At 42.9% G+C, this 26,872-nt stretch overlaps 1 protein-coding gene across 2 annotated transcripts; it reads right to left on the bottom strand.

The window, feature by feature from the left end:
- Positions 1 to 4,813: 4,813 nt before the first annotated feature.
- LOC115466237 (cholinesterase-like) lies at positions 4,814 to 25,142 on the bottom strand. 2 transcript variants are annotated; one of them, XM_030197374.1, is made up of 4 exons: positions 25,065 to 25,142; positions 12,790 to 14,315; positions 8,491 to 8,657; positions 4,814 to 5,032 (listed from the first exon to the last, which is right to left on the bottom strand). In XM_030197374.1, the coding sequence occupies exons 1-4, from the start codon at positions 25,065 to 25,067 to the stop codon at positions 5,010 to 5,012; spliced, it is 1,719 nt and encodes a 572-aa protein (XP_030053234.1). In that variant the 5' UTR covers positions 25,068 to 25,142; the 3' UTR covers positions 4,814 to 5,009. The 2 variants fall into 2 exon arrangements, with proteins under 2 accessions (XP_030053234.1, XP_030053235.1); XM_030197375.1 differs by lacking the exon at positions 25,065 to 25,142 and adding an exon at positions 24,151 to 24,426.
- Between the last annotated feature and the right edge of the window lie 1,730 nt (positions 25,143 to 26,872).

Here is a 26,872-nt window from a genome sequence, read left to right on the forward strand (position 1 = left end):
AAGGAAGGCTATAGAAAAGTAAAATAAGAAAGATATATATATATTTATACATACATCATCACTGGTCAGGAATTTCAGGCCCTTATCTCATCAGCTGGTATTGTGAAAAAGGCATTAGCCAAATCTATTACAGCATACCATCTGCCAGAATGTGTCTGTATTTTCTCTATCAAAGTAATAGTATCTGGGACTGCAGCAGTTAAAGCGGGTGTAACTTTGTTTAGTTCCCTATAATCCACGGTCATATGCCAGGAATTGTCACTTTTTCGGACTGGCCAGACCGGATTATTCCAATCTGTGGTGGTAGTTTTAATAACCCCCTTCTCTATTAACTCTTTTATAGTTTTACTGATCTCAAGGTAGCTCCCCCTGGTATTCTATACTATTTTAAATGAATAGTCCATGTGGCTGGGGAATCTCTATTGGGGTCATTTTCACCTTTCCCACAGTAATTGGACGAGATTGGATATAAGGTTTAACTCCAAACTGATACCTCCCATCTTCAAACGTTAATGACAATCCCTTTAATATATCTATGCCCGGTATATACTCAGGCACAGGTACAATCATAACTTTGTATTCCCTTTTAGGTTAATTTCCAATTTTTAATTCCACCCAGGTCAGTACAGCTTCAATTTCAAATTCACGAACTATCTAAATAAATACTCAATTCTACAAGAGTCCCAATCAGGATTTTGGTCGAACCACAGCACTGAAACTGTACTAGTGTCTGCAATGAACTCATTTAAACAAGCAATTGCAACTGGCAATAACATACTCCTCCTACAATTCGACATGTCCAGTGCTTTCGACATGGTCAATCATGGAATACTATTACATATACTAGAATATTTCGGAGTTGGAGGTAAAGTTCTTAGATGGTTCAAAGGATTCCTGACCACAAGATCATACCAAGTAACTACGAAGGCGGACACATCAGCCCCATGGACACCTGAATGTGGAGTCCCTCAAGGATCCCCCCTTTCACCAACCCTCTTCAACCTAATGATGATACCATTAGCCAAATTACTAGCCAATCAAAACATCAACCCCTACATATATGCAGACGATGTCACGATATACATCCCGTTTAAACACGAGCTAAATGAAATCACCAACAAGATCAACCAAAGCCTCCAAATCATGCATTCCTGGGCGGATGCATTCCGGATAAAACTTAATGCAGAAAAAACACAATGTCTTGTAATCACCTCACAACATAACACAAATAACTTCACCACCATAAACACACCAAACTTCTCTCTCCCCGTCTCAAATAACTTGAAAATTCTTGGAGTCACTATAAATCGAAACCTCAGACTCGACACCCATGTGCAGAATACAACGAAAAAGATGTTCCACTCCATGTGGAAACTTAAAAGAGTAAAACCTTTCTTCCCGAGATCCATCTTCCGTAACCTGGTACAATGGTACTAAGCCACCTGGACTATTGCAACGCACTATACGCTGGCTGCAAGGAACAAACTATCAAGAAACTCCAAACAGCCCAGAATACTGCCGCCAGACTCATATATGGAAAAACAAAATATGAAAGTGCAAAACCCTTAAGAGAGAAGCTCCATTGGCTCCCACTTAAGGAACGTACCGCGTTCAAGATCTGCACGATTGTACACAAAATCATCCATGGTGACACCCCGACCTACATGCAAAACCTCATAGACCTGCCTCCCAGAAATGCCAAAAGATCTTCTCGCCAGTTTCTTAATCTACACTTCTCCAGCTGTAAAGGACTAAAATACAAGCTTATACATGCGACCACCTTCTCTTACATGAGCACACAGATATGGAATGCACTACCAACTGATCTGAAAACAATCGACAACATATCTAACTTTCGTAAATCTCTGAAGACGTATCTCTTCAATCAGGCCTACAAAGGAAACCCTTAACTATGCCACCTCGCCAATACTACCCAGGCCGAAAGTCATCTTTCTAAACCTACCTGCTCAGATCTCCCTTACCATCCCTAATCTATACCTACCTGCTCAGAACTTCCTTACCATCCCTAATCTTTTGCACCACCAAATGTTTCTGAAATCCTGGAATGGCAATGCCATAACAGGGCTCTATAAGCCATATTGAGCCTGCAAGTAGGTGGGAAAATGTGGGGTACAAATGCAATAAATAAATAAATTTGTTCCCCCCCCCCCAACCCGGTAATGACAGCTCTCTGACCCTTAAATTTATGTGGATTCCCATATAATAAAGTGGCCTCAGCTCCAGTATCCACTAGAGCACGCACTTTTTGACAGGACCTATTTTTCCAACAAATTTCTATATTTACATGGAGCCGCAAATCTAAACACGCTAAGTAGGTGGAAACCTGGTCATTCTGTCAATCATATTTTCCTGCTTTTTTTAGGATGCTGCACTTCTTTCCAGGGATGCAAATCCTCATACCCCTACCATTCCTCTTCCTCTTGTGTGGGTGCTCTAGTACTAACTCTAGCACTAGGGGTTCCAGCCTCAGGGGGGGGAGGAACTGATTTGTCGATATTTACCTGAGCTCGCTTTTTGTATTTATATTGTGCCACCCTAACTGCGGCACGCTCAGCAATGGTCTGATATGTATCCAGCTTATCAGCTAACAATTTATTTTGACAGTTAAGCATTACATTCTGACTATGCAAGTCACACATTTGTCGCTCTAATTCTGCAATTTTCCTATGCTGTTCATCATGGTTCTGATGAATTTTCCGATAAGCGGTTAACAGAATCCATCCACGCCTTCCGATAGAACGGGGGAAGGAACAATATTCTATCTTAATTTTTTGCATACATCTAACCATATTTACGGTGGTCTCAGCATTCATCTCCCCTCCTAACCCAATCCAGGCTCTCTCTCTCTCTCTCATTCCCTATCCCTTTCTGTCTTCCCTCCCTCCACCTGTCTGACTCCTTTAAACAGGAGTCCCACTCCTCACACAAACCTGCACATTTTGACCACTCAGTGGCTATTATATCATACGGTACTGCATCCCATCCTGGGATCTCAATAACACTCTCCACTTTATTCTTTCCAATTTTTGGCTTAAAAAATTCCATTCCCCTCTACGAATCTTGCCCGGGAACAACCCAAGCTGAAGATGAACAAGGAGAAAAACAAATTCACAATATTTAGCATTAGGTTTAATATGGTTAATGAGAAAATCATGTATATTGATGGCATTAATTTCCCATTTGAATCTTCCCTTAAAATTCTGGGAGTGATATTTGATAAGCATTTTATGTTTGAAGAGCAAACACAAGTAATGGCAACTTGAGTTTTCAAAGTAGTGTGGAAAGTACGACAAATTAGATTTAATTTAAATATGATGTTTTTAGAATGTTTACACATTGATGTTGGCCCAAATCGACTATTGCAACATCGTGTACCTGCGTTGCAAAGAAATACATTTTAGGAAATTTCAAACTTTACTGAATACTAAAGCTCATTTAGGGGCCATTTGATGAGGCAGAGGTAGCCATACCACCTCGTCACTGTATGCCAAATCAGCCCTATCACCGGGCTCGCTCAGGAACCTGGTGGTACTTCCAGCGCCCAATGATTATGATGCTAGAAAATATTTTTGCATTTTCTAGTGCAGGGGGCATGCTCCATGGTATTCATGCAGCGACGTATGCTGCCCAGTTATCGCTGGGGTACCGCTGGAGCCCCTACTGCCTCCTAAATAGGAGGTGGTAAGGGTTCCCCCAGAAAATGGCTACATTCCAATACATTGGCTTAGCGCATTGCCATTTCCTTCTGGAAAAAAAAAGCCTTTTACCACTGGTTGGTAAAAGAACCCCTTATTCTTGAAAGAGTCAAAGTTCGATACAGCGACTCTTCTGTTGATTCAATTACACTGAAACGTAGTGGATGCATGTTAAGGTGTGGCATGAGTGGATTTTATTGTCTTTTATAAACTTTAAAAACCTTGTTAACAGGGGATGGGCTATGTGGGGGGAAGAGTAGGATGGTGGTGAGCAGGGAAAGAGGGCCCCACTGAAGTGGTCTGCATAGGGTCCTGTAATTGCTAAGACCGGCCCTGCAAGGCAGATGATGCAGGCTGGAGGCAAAGAGTGACACTGCAAGAGCTGAAGAGCCCTGTAATTCTGAAGAATCCAGTTCAGAGAGGGAGAGCCATGGGGACCAGAGGGAAGAAGGGAAAGAGAGAGAGCCTTGGAGGGAGGAAGAAAGGGAGAGGTAGCATAAGGGACAGGTGGAGGGAGGGAAGACAGAAATGGATAGGGAATGAGAGAGAGGGCCTGGGTTGGGTTAGGAGGGGAGATGAATGCTGAGACCACCGTAAATATTTTGCAGATGTCTGTTAGTATGTATTTGTCTCATTGTGCTATGTTTATTTTGACCACCAGGGGGTGCTTGTGGGCCGTTGAAGGCACACACCAACCAGTAGGACCCACCATACCACAATGCCACAGTTAGAAGAGTGCTGTAAAAGAGTGGCTTACACAATTTGCCTCAAAGTGTCTTTATTGACCCCCCTCCCCCAATGAAATATTTCAGTGCTAATTGGTGATGGAATCAGAGATTCTGGGCACACATTTCCACAACCACATGAATCCTAGTACACACAAATATATGCAGATAGTTTCCCCCACATGTACTTACATTTGAAAAAAATTTGTTAGTATGTATTTGTCTCAATGTGCTATGTCTGTTTTGGCCACCAGGGGGTGCTTATGGGCTGTTGAAGGCACACACCAGTAGGACACACAACACCGACATGCAACACTCACACTGCCACAGTTAGAAGAGTACGAAAGTATCATGTGTACCCCACTTCTTGACAAAGTTTTCTTGAAATAATTTTATTTGCACTGAGTTGAATCTTCCCCCATTCTTAGAATACACAACGATCTTGTTTTCAGGAAATTTCACAAGCTCGGCTGTCATTGCTGGTTGTGAGATTAGGTCCAGGCCTTTCCACGCTCTGTAAATCTGTCGCCTATGCAGCCTGACCCCGGATCCTGTGGGGGTGAAGGGGTCACTTGTTTTCATCAGCATGCCCTGTTATGTGATAATGATGGAGAATTAATCACACACCGGAAATTAAAATACATGGCAGAACTTGGGATTGGAGCTAGATTCAGTAAATGGCATACGAAGTTAGGCACTGTTAAAATACGCGCTCAGAACCTGTTCTATAAAAGTTCTTACCGCTAAGCAACCTTTGTAGAACAGGGCTTAGCGTGGATTTCTGCACCCAAGTTTGGGCGTGAAGATTATGCCGATTGTAACCTGATGTAAATTCTCATGCTCAATTCTTGGCAGCTGGGCAATAAGAGACCCCGTTCTATAACATTTTATGCAAATCTTGGGAACCCCCCTGACCTGCCCATGCCCATCCTATGGCCACGCTCCCTTTTGAATTGAGTCTGAGACAATTCAGGTGTGCAGCGTTACAGAACAGTAAAAATGCACAGAGCCGCTACAAGACAAAGCCAGGCCCATGGCAAACACCCCGCAAGCCCCCCCCCCTCCACCCCTGAGCAAGGGGCTGCTTACTTACTTAATACTTGTCCTCTGCTCTTGTGTTCTGAGACCGGCATTAACTCTACTCTGCCACCACAGGTCCTTCATCCTGCCGCGTTCCCTCCCATCTATGCGGAAACAGGAAGTACTTCACACAGGAAGCGGGATGTGACTGGTACAGCAGAGCTAACGTGATAACCTGGCACTGCAGCACACAGAAGCAGGAGATTAATCAGCTTTGCTAGTGCCAGGCAGACCCCCCCCCCCCCCCTTTAGAGGCTGGGCCTGGGGGAACCTTGTCCCCACTCTCAGCAGCCCTACAAAGGCAGATCTGCATGTAAATCCTAATTAGTGACAACCAATTAACGTCAATAATGGTTAACAACTCATTACCTAATTAGTATATGAGTGAATCTGGGATCCATGCACTCCTCCTTGCCTGTTCCTCTTTACCCTTTAATTCCCTTGCCCGTAATGTCTTGTCTGTCTGTTTTACTTAGATTGTAAGCTTTTTGAGCAGGGACTGTCTCTCTATGTGAAGTGTTCAGCGCTGCGTGCGGCTGGTATTTATTTTTATTTATTTTATTGCATTTGTATCCCACATTTTCCCACCTCTTTGCAGACTCAATGTGTCTAGCGCTATATAAATGTTTTTAGTAGTAGTAGTGTTCTTAATATAAATTCTATAATATAATGGAAGCTCAGACTGGCTGCTGTTGGAGGCACTTTAATGGGTCTTAGTCTGACTCAGCATAGCTTTTCTGGTTCAAAACTAATACAATGTGGATCATTAAAAAAAACTGATACAATGTGAATCATAAAAAGAGTGTGAGGAGAGCAGGCCTTTTATCAGTATTCAGTGTGAGTTAACCAAGTAGAAGCTGCTCCTTCTTCGGTTAATTCATGCTGACCGAGTCCTCAGGCATTCAACCGTATTTAAATTGCTCTAGTGCTGCTAAAGTATCTGCTCAGACCCCCTCAGCACTATCCGATTAGTGACAGGAAAGTCCAGGAGTCTGGAAAGAGCCGGTATTTACCCAGTTAGCAGCAATTTTCAGTCTACTAACTGCATAACTACCTAGACAGTAGGCTGTCCTAACTTTATCTGGGTACTGGTCTGATATGGCTGGTAGCCGGATATGTGCCAGCGGCTGCCCAGCAGGAGCGTAGCCAGACAACAGATTTTGGGTGGGCCTAGGCAAGAAGTGGGTGGGCACCAAGTGTTCTCTCCCTAACCACCACCAAAAATATATCTCAGCTGGCAGGAAAATGCTTATTTCACCTTGGCAGTCTGCAGCACGCATGCGATGAAAACTGAGCATGCACAGGTGCCGGTATCATGGAGAGTAGCATTTTCATTACCATCGGGGGGAAGTCTTCAGCTGGCAGACCTTGAGATCCCCACCAGCTACCGCTAAACGTGTGCTACTGTTGGGTGGGCCTGAGCGCTAGGTGGGTGGGCCCCGGCCCACCCAGGCCCACCTGTGGCTACGCCACTGCTGCTCAGTCCCCCAGTATTCAGTGTCATATCCAGGTACAGCCCAGTGCTAAATTTTTAGGTACAAAATGCCTATGATAGCCTGCCTCATTGTAGAGATCATATGCGTAACAGCCTGACACACCCCTGACCCACGCATGACACTCCCAGCACCACACACCCCTCGGAATTGTGTGTGAAACTGTTAACTAGTGCCAGTTGTACCAATTAACACCAATTACAGCCAATAATGAAGGCCAATGAGCAGCTAATTAATTCATTAAGTTGCATGTGCAACTGACCATATTTCTATAAGTTATACATGCAAATTTGCATACTAGTCAGAAATTTGGGTGGGTGGGCAATTTTCTAGAATTAGCGGAAAGATGCACACAACACACAATACTATCAGGATCCAAGGTGCACAAGCTTCAGTTGGAAGACTGCTTAGACCAGACTGGGAAGAGTAGAGCCCGGCTTTAACCATTAGATAAACTAGGTGTCACCTAAGAGACAGATCAATAGGTGTGGACACAGACACAGAAAACCAATGAACTAACAGTTGTACACCAACTCAGGTATATGGGATACAGAATCATTCTTCAAGGCTTAATGGGGAAATCTTGCTTTTTTTTAATTTAATTATCAGATCTTGAGGGAGAGCCTTGGGGCCTGAAAGATAATTGAGAAGGGGCACAAGGTTCAAGGGTCACCTAACAAAGATCCTAATATCCTATCCTCAGAGCTCTCAAGTTACCTAGTTCCAGGAGGGAAACCTTTTGGCCAGTCATGCTCTTAAATTTACATCCCAAAGCAGTGTGGGACAGTGGCATAGGCAGAAATTTTTAACAGGGAGCCCGCGCCCCTCCCCCATACCTTAAAATCACCTGCTCCGCTCCAGTCTTTGCCCAGGCAGCGGCAGCGGGGTTTTTTCTGTGACCTCTACCACCCTTCACAAAACAGGAAGTTGTGTCAGAAGGGGCAGGACGGTTCACAGAGAAATGCAGGCAGCCAATGAGTACCAAAGTGGAGGGAGATTACTTTAAGGGGCAGGCGGGGGGGCGTGGCAGTCTGACAGGGGGTGCATACGCCACTGGAGTGGGATTTGTAATCCCTGATTCTATTCATTCAAATCAGTGCTGCAGGTCCCATAATACATCATGAGGAGGTTGGCAGAAATCCAGGTCTAAAATCTCCCTCCTGGAACTGGGTAACTTGGAAACTCTGTACCCTTGTGGTTAAAGTGTTAGGCTAAGAACCAGGGAGGCCAGGATTGAAATCCTTCTAACCTCAGTCAAGTCACTCCATTGCCTCAGGTAGACCTTAAATTGTAAGTCTTGTTAGACAAAAAAATAACTTGTGTACCTGGATGTAACTCACGAGCTCAGATTTGGAAAAGACAGGTAATTAAATCTAAAATTCAAACCTACGTATAGGAAGGAGTGGAGACAGGAACATGCAATTCACCTCAAACATTTAGCAAAATCTAATGATAGGTGTGACTAGGGGTTGGTACCTGTGTGCTTAAGGACCAAAGGGAAATAGTAATCCCAGAACTTGCATTCTTCTGCCTTCAGCTTTTTCTTCGTCTTAAATTTGTCTAGCTTTATTGACAGATATTCTTGTCCTTCGCTGGTGTAAACAGGCCATATCTTTTCACTATCCTCTTTGCAGTTGGGATCGCTACAAGTGGAATAAAAACATATAGAGAAAAAAAACTTAGAATACATCATTCCTCCTTCAGGAGAAGTTATTTTCTGTATTTCTTGGTTATTATGCCCAGAACATAGTGATACAGAATCATTGCATATTTAACTACCATGCAATTTCCAAACAAAGACCTTTCAAGAGACCACAATAGCCACCAAGGCTTTCCTAGCCTTGGTGGCTACTGAACAAATCCTACCTGGAGCTTGCCTATCAATAGTGAAAAAGCCTTTTTCGGTTCACCAGTACTTTAGCATAAAATTGATATGGACATAAATGATCCAGCTAATGTCAAGTCCTTCTCTTTAGTTGCCAAGAAGTAATTAATGGGAAATCTGATATCCCAGACAGACTTCCTCAAAAACTGCTCTCAAAGTCATCATAATGTGGTGTGCCAATATTCTATAAAATTCTACCAGGAACCCATCAGGTCCTGGGGCTTTAGTTATCACCATTTTCTTAATGACTAATATCTTCTCCTGTCCAGATATTAGGCATTAAATTTATTCAAAATTTCTGGATTCAGATGAGACAAATGTAACCCCTCAAAAAATGCCCATTGGTTCCCTGCATTCCCTGCCCCAGCTGAGTAAAGCTTACAATAGAAGGTGTAAATCCTTGCACTCAAAGTTGATGTAGAACAAGTACAAGTGAATCAATTTTTTACTCTTTCAAAAAGTACAAAGACTAGGAGACACTCAATAAAATTACATGGATATACTTTTAATAGGAGGAAATATTTTTTCCCTCAAAGAATAGTTAAGCTCTGGAACTCTTTGTCAGAGGATGTGGTAACAATGGTTAGCAAATCTAGGTTTCCTGGAGTAAAAGTCCATAGTCTGTTATTGAGATGGACATAGGGGAAGCCACTGCTCGTTCTGGGATTGGTAGCATGGAATGTTGCCACTAATTGGGTTTCTGCCAGGTACTTGTGACCTAGATTGACAACTGTTGGAAGCAGGATAACCAAGCTAGATAGACCATTGGTCTGACCCAATATATTGCTATTCTTATGTTAAGTTGGAAGTGGATCACAGCACTAAGCGTTATTTGATAAATGGCGTGCAACTTAGAGCAACACTGATAGGGTAGCGCTGCATGTGGATTTTTTAATTTAGTCCTAAGCATCAATTCTAGAACAGCACTTCTGCGCAGAATTTGCATTATCGAATACTAGCATATGGGCACAAGCACATGTCAGCTCAAAGACTGGTGTGAGCGCTTGCGCCTATCTGTAGGCAGTTGGAGGCGTAACTGCAAATGTTCTATAACATGTGCGCACAAGTCCTGGACATGCCTCTGACCCTCCCATGCCCCTCCCCTAACCCACACCCTCCTTGCAGGTGTGCGCTATGGATTTTGGTCACACATTTGATAGAATAATGATTATGGTCAGCTGCGCATATAATGGCTAATTAGTGTCAATTAGCATAAGAACATGAGAGTAGCCATACTGGGTCAGATCAACAGTCTATCTAGCCCAGTATCCTGTTTCCAACAGTGGCCAATCCAGGCCACAAGTACCTGGCAGAATCCCAAATGGTAGCAAAATTCCAGAACCCCAAAAAGTAACAACATCCCAGAATCCCAAAGAGTAGCAACATTCCATTTAGAACCCCAAAGAATAGCAAGATTCTGGAATCCTAAAGAGTAACAATATTCCATGTAGAACCCCAAACAGTAGTAACATTCCATGATACCAATCCCAGGGCAAGCAGTGGCTTCCCCATGTCTATCTCAATAGCGTCAAGTAACACTACTTTTATTAGTTAACATCAATTATCAGTTCATTATATTAAGTTAAATGTGCAACTGACTTGATTCAATACCTTGAGCACACAATTTTCTGCGCTGTCTCTAAATTTGGGCATGCAGGTTTATGGAACTGGGGGGGTGGGTGGTGAATGTGTTTATTGGTGTACTATCAGGAAGTCATGCACATTCGTCTGAAAGAGTTCATAATCTTTGCCAACAGGTTGTGCTGCTTCAGAAGAGTGCATGATATTGATGGCTGTGAGACCCCAGGCGAGGGTTATGGGGTGGCCCTGGGAATAACTCAGCCACACAAGGTGTATAAATGTGAAAATAAATGTTACCTCATAGACCAGGAACCTCAGATGCAACAGTTTCTCTGGATTAGCAGTAGTCCTAAATAGGCCTCTGGCTAGCAAGCCAAGCAGTTTGTGGCTGGTGGGGGCTGCCCTGCCCCAAACCCAGCCTGTAAATTCTCCAGTCTTTTGAAACTCAGGTTTGGCCCCAACCACACCTCGGCAAGGCTTACAAGTCTTGACAATAAGCAAAAGTTGACTTACCTCTGCCAGGTCACAGCAGCTAACCGCTTTCAGTAAAGACGTAAAACATGGGCTTCAGTTTTTCCTTCCCTGGACCTCCTTAACCTCAGCCTAGCCCTGTCTTTTAAATTCCCAGGTACCCCTCATGGCTCACTTCCTCCCAAGGCAGGATCCGTGCTCTTAAGGTGGCCCAAGCTAGTTAGAGAAGGACTTTTCTTAAGGGTGAGGGGCAGTGTTCTATGGCACACAAAATTTTGTTGTTTTTTTTTTAATTTGAAAATACAATCACAAGTATACACTTGTTAAAGACTCACGAACATTAGCAAGTAAAGAAGAAAGTGAACAATAATCACACAGGAAAGTAACTATCATCCTCCTTAGACCAGAAAAAATACAGAGGAGAGATCCAGAAAATCAAGGAGAGCAAACGGAAATCTATAACATCTCAAAAACATGAGGCCCTGATCTCCCTTTTTAAACTATAATGCCTGTAGTCCCAATAGAGATCTAAGAAGGTCTTCAACTGTTCTGGCAGAAAAAAATATATATTTCACTCCAGCAAATCTGACTAAATATTTACAAAAATAAACTAATAGAAAAGTAACCCCAATGGACTAGATTTAATTTATAAAAATTTAGCGCTGCAAGAAAAGCGCTTGTGGGTATTCTATAAGCTGTGCCTTAAGTTAGGCACAGGTTATAGGATTAGTGCTTATAGCCTGGAGTCGCGCCTAAGTTTAGGCGTGGCCATACGCACCAACTGAAACGTGATGCAAATCCTCACGCCTAAATTAGGCGCACTTCCCCCTTATTCCCTGAACCGCCCAAGACCCTCCCATTTCCATGCCTCTGTTTTAGACTCGTGTGTAAAAATTACACATGTACACTTTAATTAAAACCAATTAGCGCTAATAATTGCTTGTTAGGATGCCAATTACCAGTGCTAATTGGCTCATTATTTGATTTAGTTGCGTGCGGACCTGAAACTCCATATCTAGAATTGGGGGGAATATTCTTAAGTGTCCCATCTCAATGCTAGAACAGCCTTCCTTCTCTACTGCGTGTTTTTATGCACACCCAGACACACTGTGCACAGAAGAGTGCTTGAGCATTTCAAAAATAACGTCTAAGAACAGCATTCAGATCTTGTTCAAAAGCAAAAGATGCCATTAAAGTAGCTTTTTCAGGCACACCAGGTGTATTTTTGGAAGAAAATAAATAGGCACACAAAATTTTGTGACTTTCTTTTTCTTGCTCGTTTTCATTTTTCCAATAACATGAAGCGACATAGGAAATGGAATTGACCTTTCCTCTGTTGTTTCAAATGAATCAGAGCTGCCAAGGGGGCCCTATGTTTGAGAGGGAGATTTAAGGCAAGCTCCACAGCCCTGCCCACTCCGCCTCCTGGTTCCAACCCATGGTCCACCCAAATTCTGCAGCTGTGGTGCCAGCAAGCCACCTTGCCCTCTAGCAGCAGAAGATGCTTTAATAAAACGTCATCTCTTGCTGCCGCGTGACCAGCCTCATAACAGCTGTCAAATTTTGAATCTCTTATCACGAAAGAAGTCCCAGGGCACCAAGAGAAGTCAGGGCAAGGCAAAAGTTTTGTGCCAACCCCCACCTTGTATTCTGGCACCCCCAAAATTCAAGGTTTGACTAATCACATGGCACAAACACACCTTGATCAAACCATTTTGTGACTGCTTTACAGTTATGTGGAGAATACCTAAGGTCAGACACGCCCAAGCATGTCACTGCAATACTGTGATACCAATGGTCTCTCGGAATTACTTTAAATTCACAAGAAGGAAACTTACCCAGTCCTTGCAAAGTTGGCCAAGGCTTTCATCACCTTCCTGCTTAGCTCCTGCTCAGCTTCACTGTAGTTCTGTTTCCCATCTAAAGGTATCCCAAAGATAAAAGGGATCTCTCCACTGTGTATGACACCCATCCATTCTGGCCATGCTAGCTGTGAGAATCGATGGTCAAACCGGTACAGGAATATCTTCAGGCCTCGTTCAGCAAACCGCTGGACCATGTCGACCAAGGGGCAAAGGAAATATTCATCACCGAACATGTGGCCCAATGCATCACGATTCATCTTGGGGTCCTTTTCTTCTTCCCAGTCTGTGTACTGGAAGAGTACAGATTCCAACCCAAGCTCTCCCACCTTGGGAAAGAGTTTCTTTAGATTCTTCTCATACTGAGCTCCAGTGATGAGGCTCTCATTGAATGGGCTAAAGCCAGATGCCCAGTACACTGTGAAGATAGTCCCTTCATTTCTGACAACTCCCGCCAAGATCTCAGATGACTTGAATTGCCCCAGTTCTAACAGCTTCTCTGGTGTGTCTGTGAGGAAATCCCCATCAACTGTTGGCGCGAAATGTATCATCAGAACAATGCCGTCTAAAGGGATGGAAAATTGCAGTTTGGTTATTTCTTGAGGGTCCTTGCTTTGAAGGCATGTTATGATTTCCGTGTCATCGGTGGTGGGACATTCAAGTAGGTTGGCAAGATTCACAGCTCTAGTCCTTGCTTCCTTCTGAGTAACTGAAGCCCATTTAGCATTGGCTGAGCCACTTCCCATGATGGCCCTAGTGAAGAAGGGGTAACTTTTAGGAGAAAGGACATGAAAGTTCACTGAAGCACCTCCAGCACTCTCACCAAAGATCGTGACACTTTCAGGGTTGCCTCCAAACTGTCCGATATTTTCATGGACCCAGAGGAGAGCCAGCCTCTGATCAAACAAACCAGCATTTCCTTGTATGCCCTGGTTCCCTGTCAATGCCAGAAACCCCAAAGGCCCCACTCTGTAGTTAAAGGTCACTAGAATCACATCTTCAGCTTCTACTAGATACCGGCCATCATAGATGTCAAGAGATGATGTCCCAGATATGAAACCACCACCATGGAACCACACCATGACCGCCACTGCCACAGGTCGGGGCGATGGTACCCAGACGTTCAGGTAGAGGCAGTCTTCACTGAACTCTGTGTTTGCATTCCACATCTCACTACCCGAAAAGCCTGGGAAAGTGGTATCACAATTCTGGTAGCAGGAGTGTCCGTATTTGGTGGCATCCAGGACTCCATCCCAGGGTTTGCGTGGCTCTGACTTCTGGAATCTAAGGGTCCCTGTTGGCGGTTCACCATAGGGGATCCCCAGGAAGGCTGTCACAGATCCTGAGTGTGCTGGTAGTTGAAGTCCCCGCACTTTTCCTTGCTTGGTGTCCACAAGTGTCTCTTCCTGAGCCCATGAATGAGAGATGCACACATGAAGGAACAGGATCCAAACATGGATGTGGCCGAGGCCATGTCTCCTGTCGTACCACATCTTGGACGTCTACAACATAAGAGCTCACATCAGAATAATCTTAACAACAACAATAATTCTCGTAATATACCTCCTTTGAACCACATGGGAAACTTACGTTCTATAACAATGAAAGTAAATTATGAAGCGGAATGAAGACATATCCTTATTTACATTAACTGGAAGCAAGACTACAAAATATTGATTAAACCTCAGATCGAGGATAATGAAGCAACAGTATCAGATATCAGGTTTGGGGAACTGAGGCAGCCAGCAAGTTCCTAAAACCTGGGATGTCTACAAACTTCCAAAGCTGACAGCGCAGAAAAAGCAAATTGAAAAAAAAAAAGGTGTTTTCATTCCAGCACCTTTGGGTATTCAGAGGTTCAGAGAGATAAAAGTGACTTACTCCAAACTCACAAACAGAATCAGTGACAGAGCCAGGGATTAGAACTGAGGTACAAGGAAATAAAAGGTCATACCAAGGTCAAATATAGCCTGGATTCTATATAGGTTGCTCAAATGTGGTCAACCAGGGCAGATTAGCATACAAAGTAATGAGGTGTCAACAATTAATTATTCAAATATTACAATGATTCAATGGTTCCCATGAATGGGATGCAAGCATACCAGGCTATAATCTATTTAGGAAGGATAGAGAGGGTCATAAAGGTGGAGGAGTAGCTCTGTATGTGAGAAATGATATCGCAGCGACTGAAATGACAGGGACCTGGGGAAAGGAAGAAGCTATATGGATCACCTTAAAAAGAGATGATAGAACCTTAGTCCATGTGGGTGTCATCCACAGACCTCCGACACAATTGGAGGAACTAGATAAAGATCTGATCGCAGATATTCAAAAGTTGGGAAAGAAGAGAGAGGTTCTGTTGATGGGAGATTTCAATCTGCCAGATGTAGATTGGAAGGTTCCATCTACGGAATCGGAAAGAAGTAGAGAGATCATGGATGCTTTTCAAAGTGTTCTGCTCAGACAAATGGTGACAGAATCCACGAGGGACGGAGCAACGCTGGATCTGGTGCTCACAAATGGGGATAGTGTGTCAAATGTCTGAGTGGGTGCCCAACTGGGTAGCAGTGACCATCAAACAGTTTGGCTTGATATGACAGCTGAAGTGGAGGGCAGCCACTAAACACTCAAAGTCCTGGATTTCAAGCATGTTGACTTTAGGAAAATGGGGGAATACCTGAGGAAGGAGCTGATGAGCTGGGAGGGCGTATGAGAAGTGGAAGGACAGTGGTCCAGGCTGAAAGAAGCTATAAATATTGCCACAAACCTTTATGTAAGGAGAGTAAATAAAAGCAAGAGAAAAAAGAAACCGATATGGTTCTCCAAGCAAGTGGCTGAGAAAATAAAGGCTAAAGAGTTGGCGTTCCTGAAATACAGAAAAACTCAAAAAGAGAAACACAGAGAGGAATACCGGATGAAACTGAAAGAAGCCAAGAGAGATACGTCTGGTGAAAGCGCAAGCAGAAGAACAAATGGCTAGAAATGTAAGGAGGAGGTGACAAAAATTTCTTCAGGTATATTAGTGAAAGGAGGAAGACTAAAAAGGGAATTGCGAGACTGAAAGATGCTGCAAACCGCTATGTAGATAATGATGAAGAAAAAGCAAATTTGCTAAATAGATACTTTTGTTCTCTTTTCACTGAAGAAAATCCTGGAGAAGGACCATGATTGACTGGCAAAAGTGCATATGAGAATGGAGTGGATATAGCATCGTTCACAGAAGAGAGTGTGTATGAACAACTAGAAAATCTAAAGGTGGACAAAGCCATGGGACCGGACGGGATCCACCCCAGGATATTGAGGGAGCTCAGAGAGGTTCTGGCGGGTCCTCTTAAAGATTTGTTTAATAAATCCTTGGAGACGGGAGAGGTTCCGTGGGATTGGAGAACAGCGGATGTGGTCCCTCTTCACAAAAGTGGTGATAGGGAAGAAGCTGGAAACTACAGGCTGGTAAGCCTCACTTCGGTTATTAGAAAAGTAATGGAAGCGATGCTGAAGGAAAGGATAGTGAATTTTCTGGAAGCCAATAAGTTGCAAGAACCAAGACAACATGGTTTTACCAAAGGTAAATCGTGCCAAACGAATCTCATTGAATTCTTTGACTGGGTGACCAGAGAATTGAATCATGGAAGTGCTATAGACGTGATCTACTTAGATTTCAGCAAAGCTTTTGACAAGGTTCCCCACAGAAGGCTCTTGAATAAACTTGACAGGCTGAAGATAGGACCCGATGTGGTGAACTGCATTAGGAACTGGTTGACGGACAGATGCCAGAAGGTGGTGGTTAATGGAATTCGCTCCGATGAGGGAAAGGTGAGTAGTGGAGTTCCTCAGGGATCAGTGCTTGGACTGATTCTGTTCAATATATTTGTGAGTGACATTACCGAAGGGTTAGAAGGTAAAGTTTGAAGGTAAGATTTGTAACAGAGTGGACACCAAGGAAGGTGTGGAAAACATGAAAAAGGATCTGCAGAAGCTAGAAGAATGGTCTAAGGTTTGGCAATTAAAATTCAATGCGAAGAAATGCAAAGAGATGCACTTAGGGAGTAGAAATCCACGGGAGACGTATGTGTTAGGCGGTGAGAGTCTGATATGTACAGACAGTGAGAGGCATTTTGGGGTGATAGTATCTGAGGATATGAAGGCAACGAAACAGTGTGACAAGGCGGTGGCCGTAGCTAGAAGGTTGCTAGGCTGTATAGAGAGAGGTGTGACCAGCAGAAGAAAGTTGGTGAGGCTCCACCTTGAGTATTGTGTTCAGTTTTGGAGGCCGTATCTTGCTAAGGATGCAAAAAGAATTGAAGCGGTGCAAATAAAAGTTACAAAAATGGTATGGGATTTGCGTTACAAGACATATGAGGAGAGACTTGCTGACCTGAACATGTATACCCTGGAGGAAAGGAGAAGCAGGGATGATATGATACAGACGTTCAAAAATTTGAAAGGTATTAATCCGCAAATGAAGCTTTTCCGTAAATGGGAAGGCGGTAGAACTAGAGGACATGAAATGAGATTGAAGGGGGCAGACTCAAGAAAAATGTCAGGAAGTATTTTTTCACAGAGAGAGTGGTGGATACTTGGAATGCCCTCCCGCAGGAGGTGGTGGAGATGAAAACAGTAACGGAATTCAAAAATGCGTGGGATAAGCATAAAGGAATCCTGTTCAGAAGGAATGGATCCTCAGATGCTTAGCGGAGATTGGGTGGTAGAGCCGGTGGTGGGAGGCGGGGCTAGTGGATGGGAGGCAGGGCTGGTGCTGGGCAGGCTTCTACGGGCTCTACCCTGAAAATGGCAGATACAAATCAAGGTAAGGTATACACATAAAGTAGCACATATGAGTTTATCTTGTTGGGCAGACTGGATGAACCGTGCAGGTCTTTCTCTGCCATCATCTACTATGTTACCATTTTACTATTCCCAAGCACACAATCAACTCATTAATCACTTAAAAAAAACTTTTGTGAATGCTGTGAAGGATCTTTAGACTTTGTGCATCATAATTGCTAAACTTGTATTTTTCAAGCAGTCAGATGCAAATCCTCATTGATCCATTAATAGGTAAGAAAATTTCTCCCAGAAATATTTTTTCTTTTTTTTGTGATTACTCATGGAAAAGAACTTTTCCTCAGTATTATTTCTTTTACTACTTTTTAAATTCCCCCAAAGTTGATTTCTTATTTCTTATACATTGATATTTAATATTCAACATATACAGTTACTTAGCTGGCAACTGACTGCCATTTTGTTAAAGATGAAGAGGATATTGAGAGAGCGATAGAAAGAACCTCTGCCCTGACAAAGTCGCAAAACCTGGCCAAGTTGGTTGAGGTTCCTGTGTGTACATCTCGCTGCCAGTTGCCAGCTAAGTAGCTGTATATGTTGAATATTAAATATCAATGTATAAGAAATACGAACATTTCTAAATCTTCACTACCCAAGCTGCAAAGGTCTTAAATACAAATCAATCTACGCATCCGGTTTCTCCTACATAAGCACGCAATTATGGAACGCATAACCAAAAGCCTTGAAAACGACGTACAACTACCTAAACTTCCGGAAATCACTAAAGACTAACCTGTTCCAAAAGGCATACCCTATCGACCCAACTTAAATGCCTGAACTCTGGTACACAACAAAACTCAAGTACATAATGGACATTACTCAACTCTTCCGTTGTACGACTCCCTAATGTGACAGTGCTACATGAACTCTATCCTATCACAACATTACCTTGTATTTGTTCACCGGAGACTTCAAAGCCTCTCCAGTACTATGTAAGCCACATTGAGCCTGCAAATAGGTGGGAAAATGTGGGATACAAATGTAACAAATAAATAAATAAATCAACTTTGAGGGAATTCCTTGTAGAACCGCAAACAGTAGCAAGATTCCATGTAGAACCCCAAAGAGCAGCAAGATTAAGTACAGAATCCCAAAGAGTAGCAAGATTCTATGTAGAACCACAAGAAGTAGCAAGATTCCAGACAGAACCCCAAAGAGTAACAAGATTCCCTGTAGATCCCCAAAGAGTAGCAACATTCCATGCTACCAATCCCAGGGCAAGCAGTGTCTTCCCGCATGTCCACCTCAATAACAGACTATGAAGTTTTCCTCCAGGAACTTGCCCAAACCTTTTTAAAACCCAGATACACTGTTACCACATCCTTCAGCAGCGAGTTCCAGAGCTTAACTATTCATTGAGTGAAAAAATATTTCCTCGTTTGTTTTGAAAAGTATTTCCATATAAATTGAAAGAGTGAAAATTTGATTCACTTTCAACCGTTCTAACCCCCTCAGCCATCTCTTTTATAGTACTGTATAACATAGCACCTGTCTTCTGGGAACGCCCTCCTGATCCGCCCATGCTTTTCCCATAGACACTCCTCTCTGGAGTTGTACACTGTATAAGTTAGGCTTGGATGTTAAATAATAGCCCCTAGACAGATACGCACGTAACTAAATTGTTGCCAATTAATATCAATAATTAATTGTTTCTTCTGCATGGAATGTTGCTACTCTTTGGGATTCTGCCAGGTACTTGTGACCTGGATTGGCCCCTATTGGAAGCAGGATACTGGGCTAGATGGACCATTGTTTTGATCCTGTATAGCTATTCTTATGTAAAACATGTGCCCAACTGCCGTTTTCCTACCAGCTGAGATCTTTTTTTGAAGGGGGGGGGAACACTTGGTGCCCACCCAATTCTTGCCTAGGCCCACCCAAAATCTGTTGTCTCGCTACGCCCCTGGGTTAGTGCCTCAAATTTTGAAGCTATTAAGTGGGCCTACGCTAACCGCAGAAGTGATGGTTAAAGTGCAATATCTGCTATGTGACATGGAGGGGCATTTTCGATATGACATCTAAGTCCAACTTTAGACGTTTTGCTCAAAACATCCGAAATTCAAATGGGGAATATAGCCATTTTTCGAAACAGCAAAACATCTTTTTTTCTTTTTTGAAAATGGCTATTTGCTAGATGTTCTTATGCTCTGTGCGTTTATCTTTTTGTCCATTTTCAAGAGAAAAAAACGTCCAAGTGAAAAACGCACAAAATCAAGCCATTGGGATGTAGGAGGAGCCAGCATTCTTAGTAGACTGTCCACACAGACATCCCAGGAGAGCAATGGGGCACTGCAGTGGACTTCATATAAAAGCTCCCAGGTACACATCTTACCCTTACTTTTAAATTTTATGGTGAGCCCTCCAAAGCCCACCAAAAACTTACTGTACCCAACTATACATCACTACAACAGCCCTTATGTCTGCAAGTGTCAGCTATATCTGGGTACAGTAGATTTTTGGTGGGTTTTGGGAGGCTGAAACATTCCATCACAAGTGTAACAGAGAGAATTATGGGCCGGGGTCTCCTTCTGCACAGTGCACTGCACCGACCACGAGGCGAATCCAGGGACCTGTTTGGTGCTCTAATAAGACTGGCCATAACATCTGAGACTGACATAGAGATGGTATGTACTGTCTCACATCTTTGGGGGGGGTGGAAGGAGGCCAGTGGCCACTGGGGGAGTAAGGAGGGTCATTCCTTTATTCCTCCAGGGGTCATCTGGTCATTTGGGGCACTTTTTTGTGGCTTAATCGTTATTAAAACAGGTCTAGACCAAACTTAGTTTTAGTCATAGACTTTTTTGTTTTGTTCCATTATGGCTGAAAAACGTCCAAGTCTTAGGAATGCCCAAAATCCCACCCTTAACACACCTCCTTGAAATTTGGATGATTGCAGATGAACTGCATAGATAAATGTCTGCAAAATGGGTTTCAAAAATACTGATTTGCATGTTTTGGTGAGAAAAATATCCAAATGCTCTTTATGCCACTTTATAGATGTTTTTCTCTTTTGGAAATGAGCCCCATAGTAGCATAGTAGTTGACGGCAGATAAAGACCTGTACAGTTTATCCAGTCTGCCCAACAAGATAAGCAGCATAAAATGTATTGTACTGTTCTGGGATCTTGCCAAGTACTTGTGACCTGGATTGGCCACTGTTGGAAACAGGATGCTGGGCTTCATGGACCTTCGGTCTGTCCCAGTATTTATTTATTTATTTATTTATTTATTTATTTATTTATTTATTTATTGTATTTGCACCCCACATTTCCCACATTTTTGCAGGCCCAATGTGGCTTACAGAGTATGGATATGAGAACGTTGTTACATGATTTAAGAAAACAGTCGATCATAAGCTGAGGTGAAAGAGGAATTTAGATGGAAAGGTGTTAGGTAAGGTCGTGTGAGAGGTGTTTTTGGTGTACTTGGGTGGTTTACGGAATGATTTGTTTCATTGAGAGTGACTTTTGTAGGCTCTGTTGAAGAGATGTGTTTTCAAAGCTTTGCAAAAGCAGGTTAGATTGGTCATGATTTTCAGGGCCATGGGTACTGCGTTCCAAGACTGTGTGCTTTTGTACGCAAAGGTAGTAGCATAAGCCTGTTTGTATTTCATTCCTTTACAGCTGGGGAAGTTCAGGTTGAGGAATTTGCGGGCCGATCTTTTGGCATTCCTGGGCGGTAAGTCCACTAGGTTTAACATATAGAGTGGGGCATCTGCGTGAATGATTTTGTGTACAGTTGTGCAGATCTTGAACTCAATTCGTTCCTTGAGCGGGAGCCAGCGCAGTTTCTCTCTGAGGGGTTTCGCACTTTTGTATTTAGGTGTTCCAAAAATGAGTCTGGCTGCGGTGTTCTGGGCTGTTTGGAGTTTTTTTATGGTCTGTTCTTTGCAGCCTGCGTACAGAGCATTACAGTAGTCCAAGTGGCTTATTACCAATGACTGTACTAGGGTGCGGAAGATGTTTCTTGGGAAAAAAGGTTTTATTCTTTTGAGTTTCCACATCGATTGGAACATTTTTGCGTCGTATTCTTCGCGTGGGTGTCGAGAGTGAGGTTTCGATCAATGGTGACTCCAAGGATTTTCAGATTTTCTGAGATAGGAAGTGTGCAGTAGGGTGTGGTTATTGTGGGGTAGTTGTTTGTATTGTATTGGGAGGTGAGAACTAGACACTGAGTTTTTTCTGCGTTGAGTTTTAACTTGAATGAGTCCGCCCAAGTGTGCATGGTCTGGAAGCTCTGGTTGATCTTGTTGGTTATTTCAATTAAGTCACTTTTGAACAGGATATGGATCGTAACGTCATCGGCATATATGTAGGGGTTAAGGTTTTGATTGGCTAGAAGTTTGGCTAATGGTATCATCATTAGGTTGAAGGTAGTTGGTGAGAGGGGGGATCCTTGAGGAACTCCGCATTCCGGTCTCCAAGGTGGCGATCTGTCCGTATTCATTATTACTTGGTAGGATCTGGTGGTGAGGAATCCTTCAAACCATTTGAGAACTGGGCCTCCGATTCCGAAGTACTCTAGTAGGTGTAATAGTATTCCATGATCCACCATGTCGAAGGCACTAGACATGTCGAAATGTAGTATGAGTATGTTCTTGCCGGTTGCGATCGTTTTTTTGAATGAGTTCATTGCCGACACTAGTACAGTTTCAGTACTATGATTTGATCGAAATCCTGATTGAGACTCATGTAGAATTGAGTGTTTGGTCAGGTATTCCGTGAGTTGTTTCATCACTATGCCTTCCATCAATTTTGTTGTGAGTGGGATAGAAGCGACTGGTCAGTAGTTGGTTAAGTCCATTGTGCTTTTCTTGGCATCTTTAGGCAGTGGAGTGAGTAGGATATTTCCATTTTCCGTGGGGAAGAGTCCATTTATGAGTCTATAGTTTACTTGGTTCGTGAGGTCTTGTTTGAATTGTTTGGGTGCGGATCTTATTAGGCTGGTAGGGCAAATGACAAGTTTGCATTGAGATTTGGCATATTTACTGAGCAAGTGTGTGAGTTCACTTATTGAAATCAGGTCAAAATTGGTCCATGATCGATCGGCTGGGTATTCCCCAGGATTTGGGTCTAAGCATTCAAGGATGCTTGTGTACTCAATGGTATTGCTTGGTATGATGCGTCGGAGCTTTGTGATTTTTTTGTTGAAATAGTTCCCTAGGTTGGTTGCCGATGGGGTGTCTGTGCTATTCGAGGTGACCCGTGTGGTGTTTAGTAGATTGTTTACAAGTCGCATGGCAACACTTATGTACTTATGAACTTGCTATTCTTGCTATTCTGCATGGAATATTGTTATTCTTTAGAATTCTAGAATCTTGCTACTCTTTGGGGTTCTACATGGAATGTTGCTACACTTTGAAATTCTGCTTGGACTCTTGTTATTCTTTAGAACCCTAGAATCTTGCTACTCTTTGGGTTTCGTTTCTGCCAGGTACTTGGGACCTGGATTGACCACTGTTGGAAACAGGATACTGGGCTTGATAGACCTTCAGTCTGTCCAGTATGGCAACACTTATGTTCTTAAGGCACTGGGATGATCCGTGCTAAGCTAGCATTCTATATAGGGTTTCTGTGTCAAGCACCCTTCATTTAATACTAGTGCAGATTTCGCACCTAACATTGGGAGCCTGCCAAAATCTGGTGTAAATGCTGGTGCCCAATTGATAGTTATCTCTAACATCGCTCCTAACTTCTGGAAACACCCCCCTGATCCACCCATGCCCCTCTCATAGCCACACCCTTTTAGAGTTGCACGCTATAAAATTTGGACGCACATGTTCTAGAATACAGCGCAGGGCAGACCTGTCCGTAACCTTCAATTAATGCCAATCAATGCTAATAATTGATTGTTATTGCCTGATTAATTAGTTTAGGCACAGATCTGGCATCCGTAACCTATGTAGAATTTTGGGACACGTTCCTAATACACTTAAGTAAAAGGGCCCCAAAGAGCAATTATTTGGGGGTGGGGAGAGAGAAGGACAGAAATCTTTTTTGTTCATTATTTACAGAAAGGGAAGTTCATGTACCTAAGACAGGAAACGGGGCAGAAAGGATTGTAGCATGATGGAAAACCCCTAGGTTCCCATCCACTTTTCTTCTTAAGCACAAACCAAGCTGTCTTTTTCCAGATCACTCTCCAGGTTTACCTATATTCACGCCTTTAATTATCAGGGACATACTTGTAAGTATAGTTTTTTTGGGGAGGAGGTTCTTCTTTTCTTTTATTTTCATTTCATTTTCTAGTGCACATTAAAACCCATTTAGCAAGCACAAGAATTTGAGTTATCTGCAGTGGGGGCCCATTTTATTTGTATATAGGCCCTACTTCAGATAAGTTGAGCTAAATTTAGTAAAAGACAGTACTACAGTATACAACAGCAATTTTCCCTAGGGCATTGCAAAGTGTATCACACTTTCCCTCTACTTCTGAATCCCCAATTTTCCATCCTTTTCAGAAGCCATCTAAGCAGAGAATGGTTTGGTCACTTACCGGTGCCTTTGTCTCTCTTCTCCTTTCTGTGCTTAGTCTTCTGATAGCACTACAACCCTTTATATTGTATCAATTCTATTTACCCAGTGATTTGTTTACCCAAAGATAAACCCATCCTCTTCATGGCTGTTTCTCTGTTGACTCCAGTCTTTCTCAGCTGTGGTTGCCACACATCCCCTCCTATTAGTTGGCATCCTCCTCCGCACACAGTGCAAACACCATGATCATCACACAGACAACGTACAAGACCTAGAATGACTTTATCCCACAGCAGGAGGAGGAAGGAGCGGATTTGCCAAGCAAAGAGCAAGCAAAGGTAGAGAAGAAGAATGGAGACCTCTCTCTGGTCTACACAGAGCCACCAAGGGGGCCCGATTTGAGAGGGAGATTTCAAGGCACGCCCACAACCCTGTCCCACTCCACCCAGTCCCTCCAAACAGTCCCACCCACTCGGCCTCCTGGCTCCACCCTCTGGTTCACCATAATTCCGAAGATTGTGGCACCAACAAGCCACCTCCCACTCCAGCAGCAGGAAGCATCTCCTGCTGCAAAGGGACAAGTCTTACAATAAGAGTTATAAGATTTTGCAGCCCTTTTGTGAAAAGTCTGGTCCATCGACAGCAGGAAGGGAAGGCTGCTCAGTAGAAGTTCTTTGCTCCTCAGTGGGAGTGGAGAAGAAGACCCATGAAAGCTGGGGTTTCCTACTGAATGCAGGAGACTTGGCAGATCTACCTCCATGGCCAGCAAGACAAGGTGAGGGGGTTTATCTCATCCTTCAGAGAAAGGGCATCTGGCTAGATTTAACAGCCACAGGGGTAGTAGCTGCAGAGCCCAAGAGGCTGCAGATGGTCTGCATTTTGCCCCTCTCCCAAAATTTGAAAGAGGGGGCAAAATGCTATGCTTACCTCACTTACCATGTTGCACTGGCCCCACAGAAGGTTCAGGAGTCGATTGATTCTGGTGATGTGGCTTCACAGTTGGCACAGACCATGCCAGTGTTGGTAAGGCTGCAGTATCACAAGTTGTGCTACCTGAAATATGGTTTGGGGGAGGGAGGATTATCAACCCAGAAAGGGTTTCAGTAAGAGTGATTGAGCAACAGCTTCATGATGCCAGAAACCCAACAAATATCCTCAGAATGCAGAAAACAAGAACAGGCCAGGGACTGTCATAGGGTTGAAAAGCCAAACACCACTAGGTCACTAACATCCCCTAGACACATACAGTGATAGCATAAACATCCCTCACGTACACACACACATGGTCACCAAGACAGAGGTACAGCACCAGCCGTGCCTATGAAAGCCAAGAAAAAATCTACAGTGTAAGACCAATAAGTAAATAATAAGTAACCCCCTAGAGTTTTTTAATGTTTTTTCAGCAACCTTTTGGAATTTCAATGTGAAATTGTACAGCTTTATTTGTTATTACTATCTACATTTATGTGCTGAGTGGAATGAGATTATCTTTAAACTCAGCAAAGTTACAGACTTCTTAGCATGATCACCCAGTGATTTTCACTCATTCAAAAATGTTTGCACTGTAAAACAATACCTCAATACTACCTTTTCCACTAAACAAAAAAGAAAATGGTGCAAAAATCAGTGATTATGATTTACTCAATTAATTTTAAGTTTTTAAAGGTTTTATTTTTAAGGAGGAAAAAAAGAGCCTCACAGAGCTCCTAGATTTTATAACTGTCTATTGGAGCTAAAATGGATACAGATCTATCCTCTGTTCATCATTGGCTCAAAAAAACCTCCTGTTGTGTTGTAATGATTTATACTGCACTCTGGGAAACTGTAATGATAATCGTAGTGATAATTTTCTGTGGTGGCTTCTCTTTATGCCTAACTCATATTCTGTGCAAAGCCTTCGACAAATTACACTCTTCAAATCAGCAAAATATTGTTTGAAAGAACACTTATCTTTCACACTAGAAGACCTTGGATTCGTTTCTTTATACCGCTCTAAGCCAACGATGGCCAGCGTTTCGTAAAACTGCTTCAGGGACTTGGTAGCACTTATCATTTGCGCAGAGCACTGGAGAATGGAGACAGATCGTTTCAAATGATAAGCGCTACCAAGACCCTGAAGCAGTTTTACGAAACGCTGGAGGAGGGTGAATAGTGGAGTGCCACAGGGATCTGTACTGAGACTGGTGCTGTTTAACATATTTATAAATGATCTAGAAATCAGAAAGACAAGTGAGGTGATTAAATTTTCAGATGACACAAAACTATTCAAGCTTGTTAAAACACATGGCAATTGTGAAAAATTGCAGGATGACCTTAAGAAATTGGAAGACTGGGTATGCAAATTGCAGATGAAATTTAATGTGGATAAATGCAAAGTGATGCACATTGGGAAGAATAATGCAAATCATAGCTACCTGATATTAGGTTCCATCTTAGGAGTCAACACCCAAGAATAAGATCTAGGTGTCATTATAACAACACGCTGAAATCTTCTGCCCAGTGTGAAGCAGCAACCAAAAAAGCAAACAGGATGCTAAGAATTATTACGAAAGGGATAGAAATTAAAACTATGAATATTATAATGCTTCTGTATCACTCTATGATGTGACCTTACCTTGAGTGTTGTGTGTAATTCTGGTCGCTGTACCTCAAAAAAGATGCAGCAGAATTAGAAAAAGTTCAAAGAAGGGCAACCAAAATGATTAAGGGGATGGAGCTCCTCTCATATGTTGAAAGGCTAAAGA

Source organism: Microcaecilia unicolor, chromosome 3, assembly GCF_901765095.1.
Source record: "Microcaecilia unicolor chromosome 3, aMicUni1.1, whole genome shotgun sequence".
Lineage (NCBI taxonomy): Eukaryota > Metazoa > Chordata > Amphibia > Gymnophiona > Siphonopidae > Microcaecilia > Microcaecilia unicolor.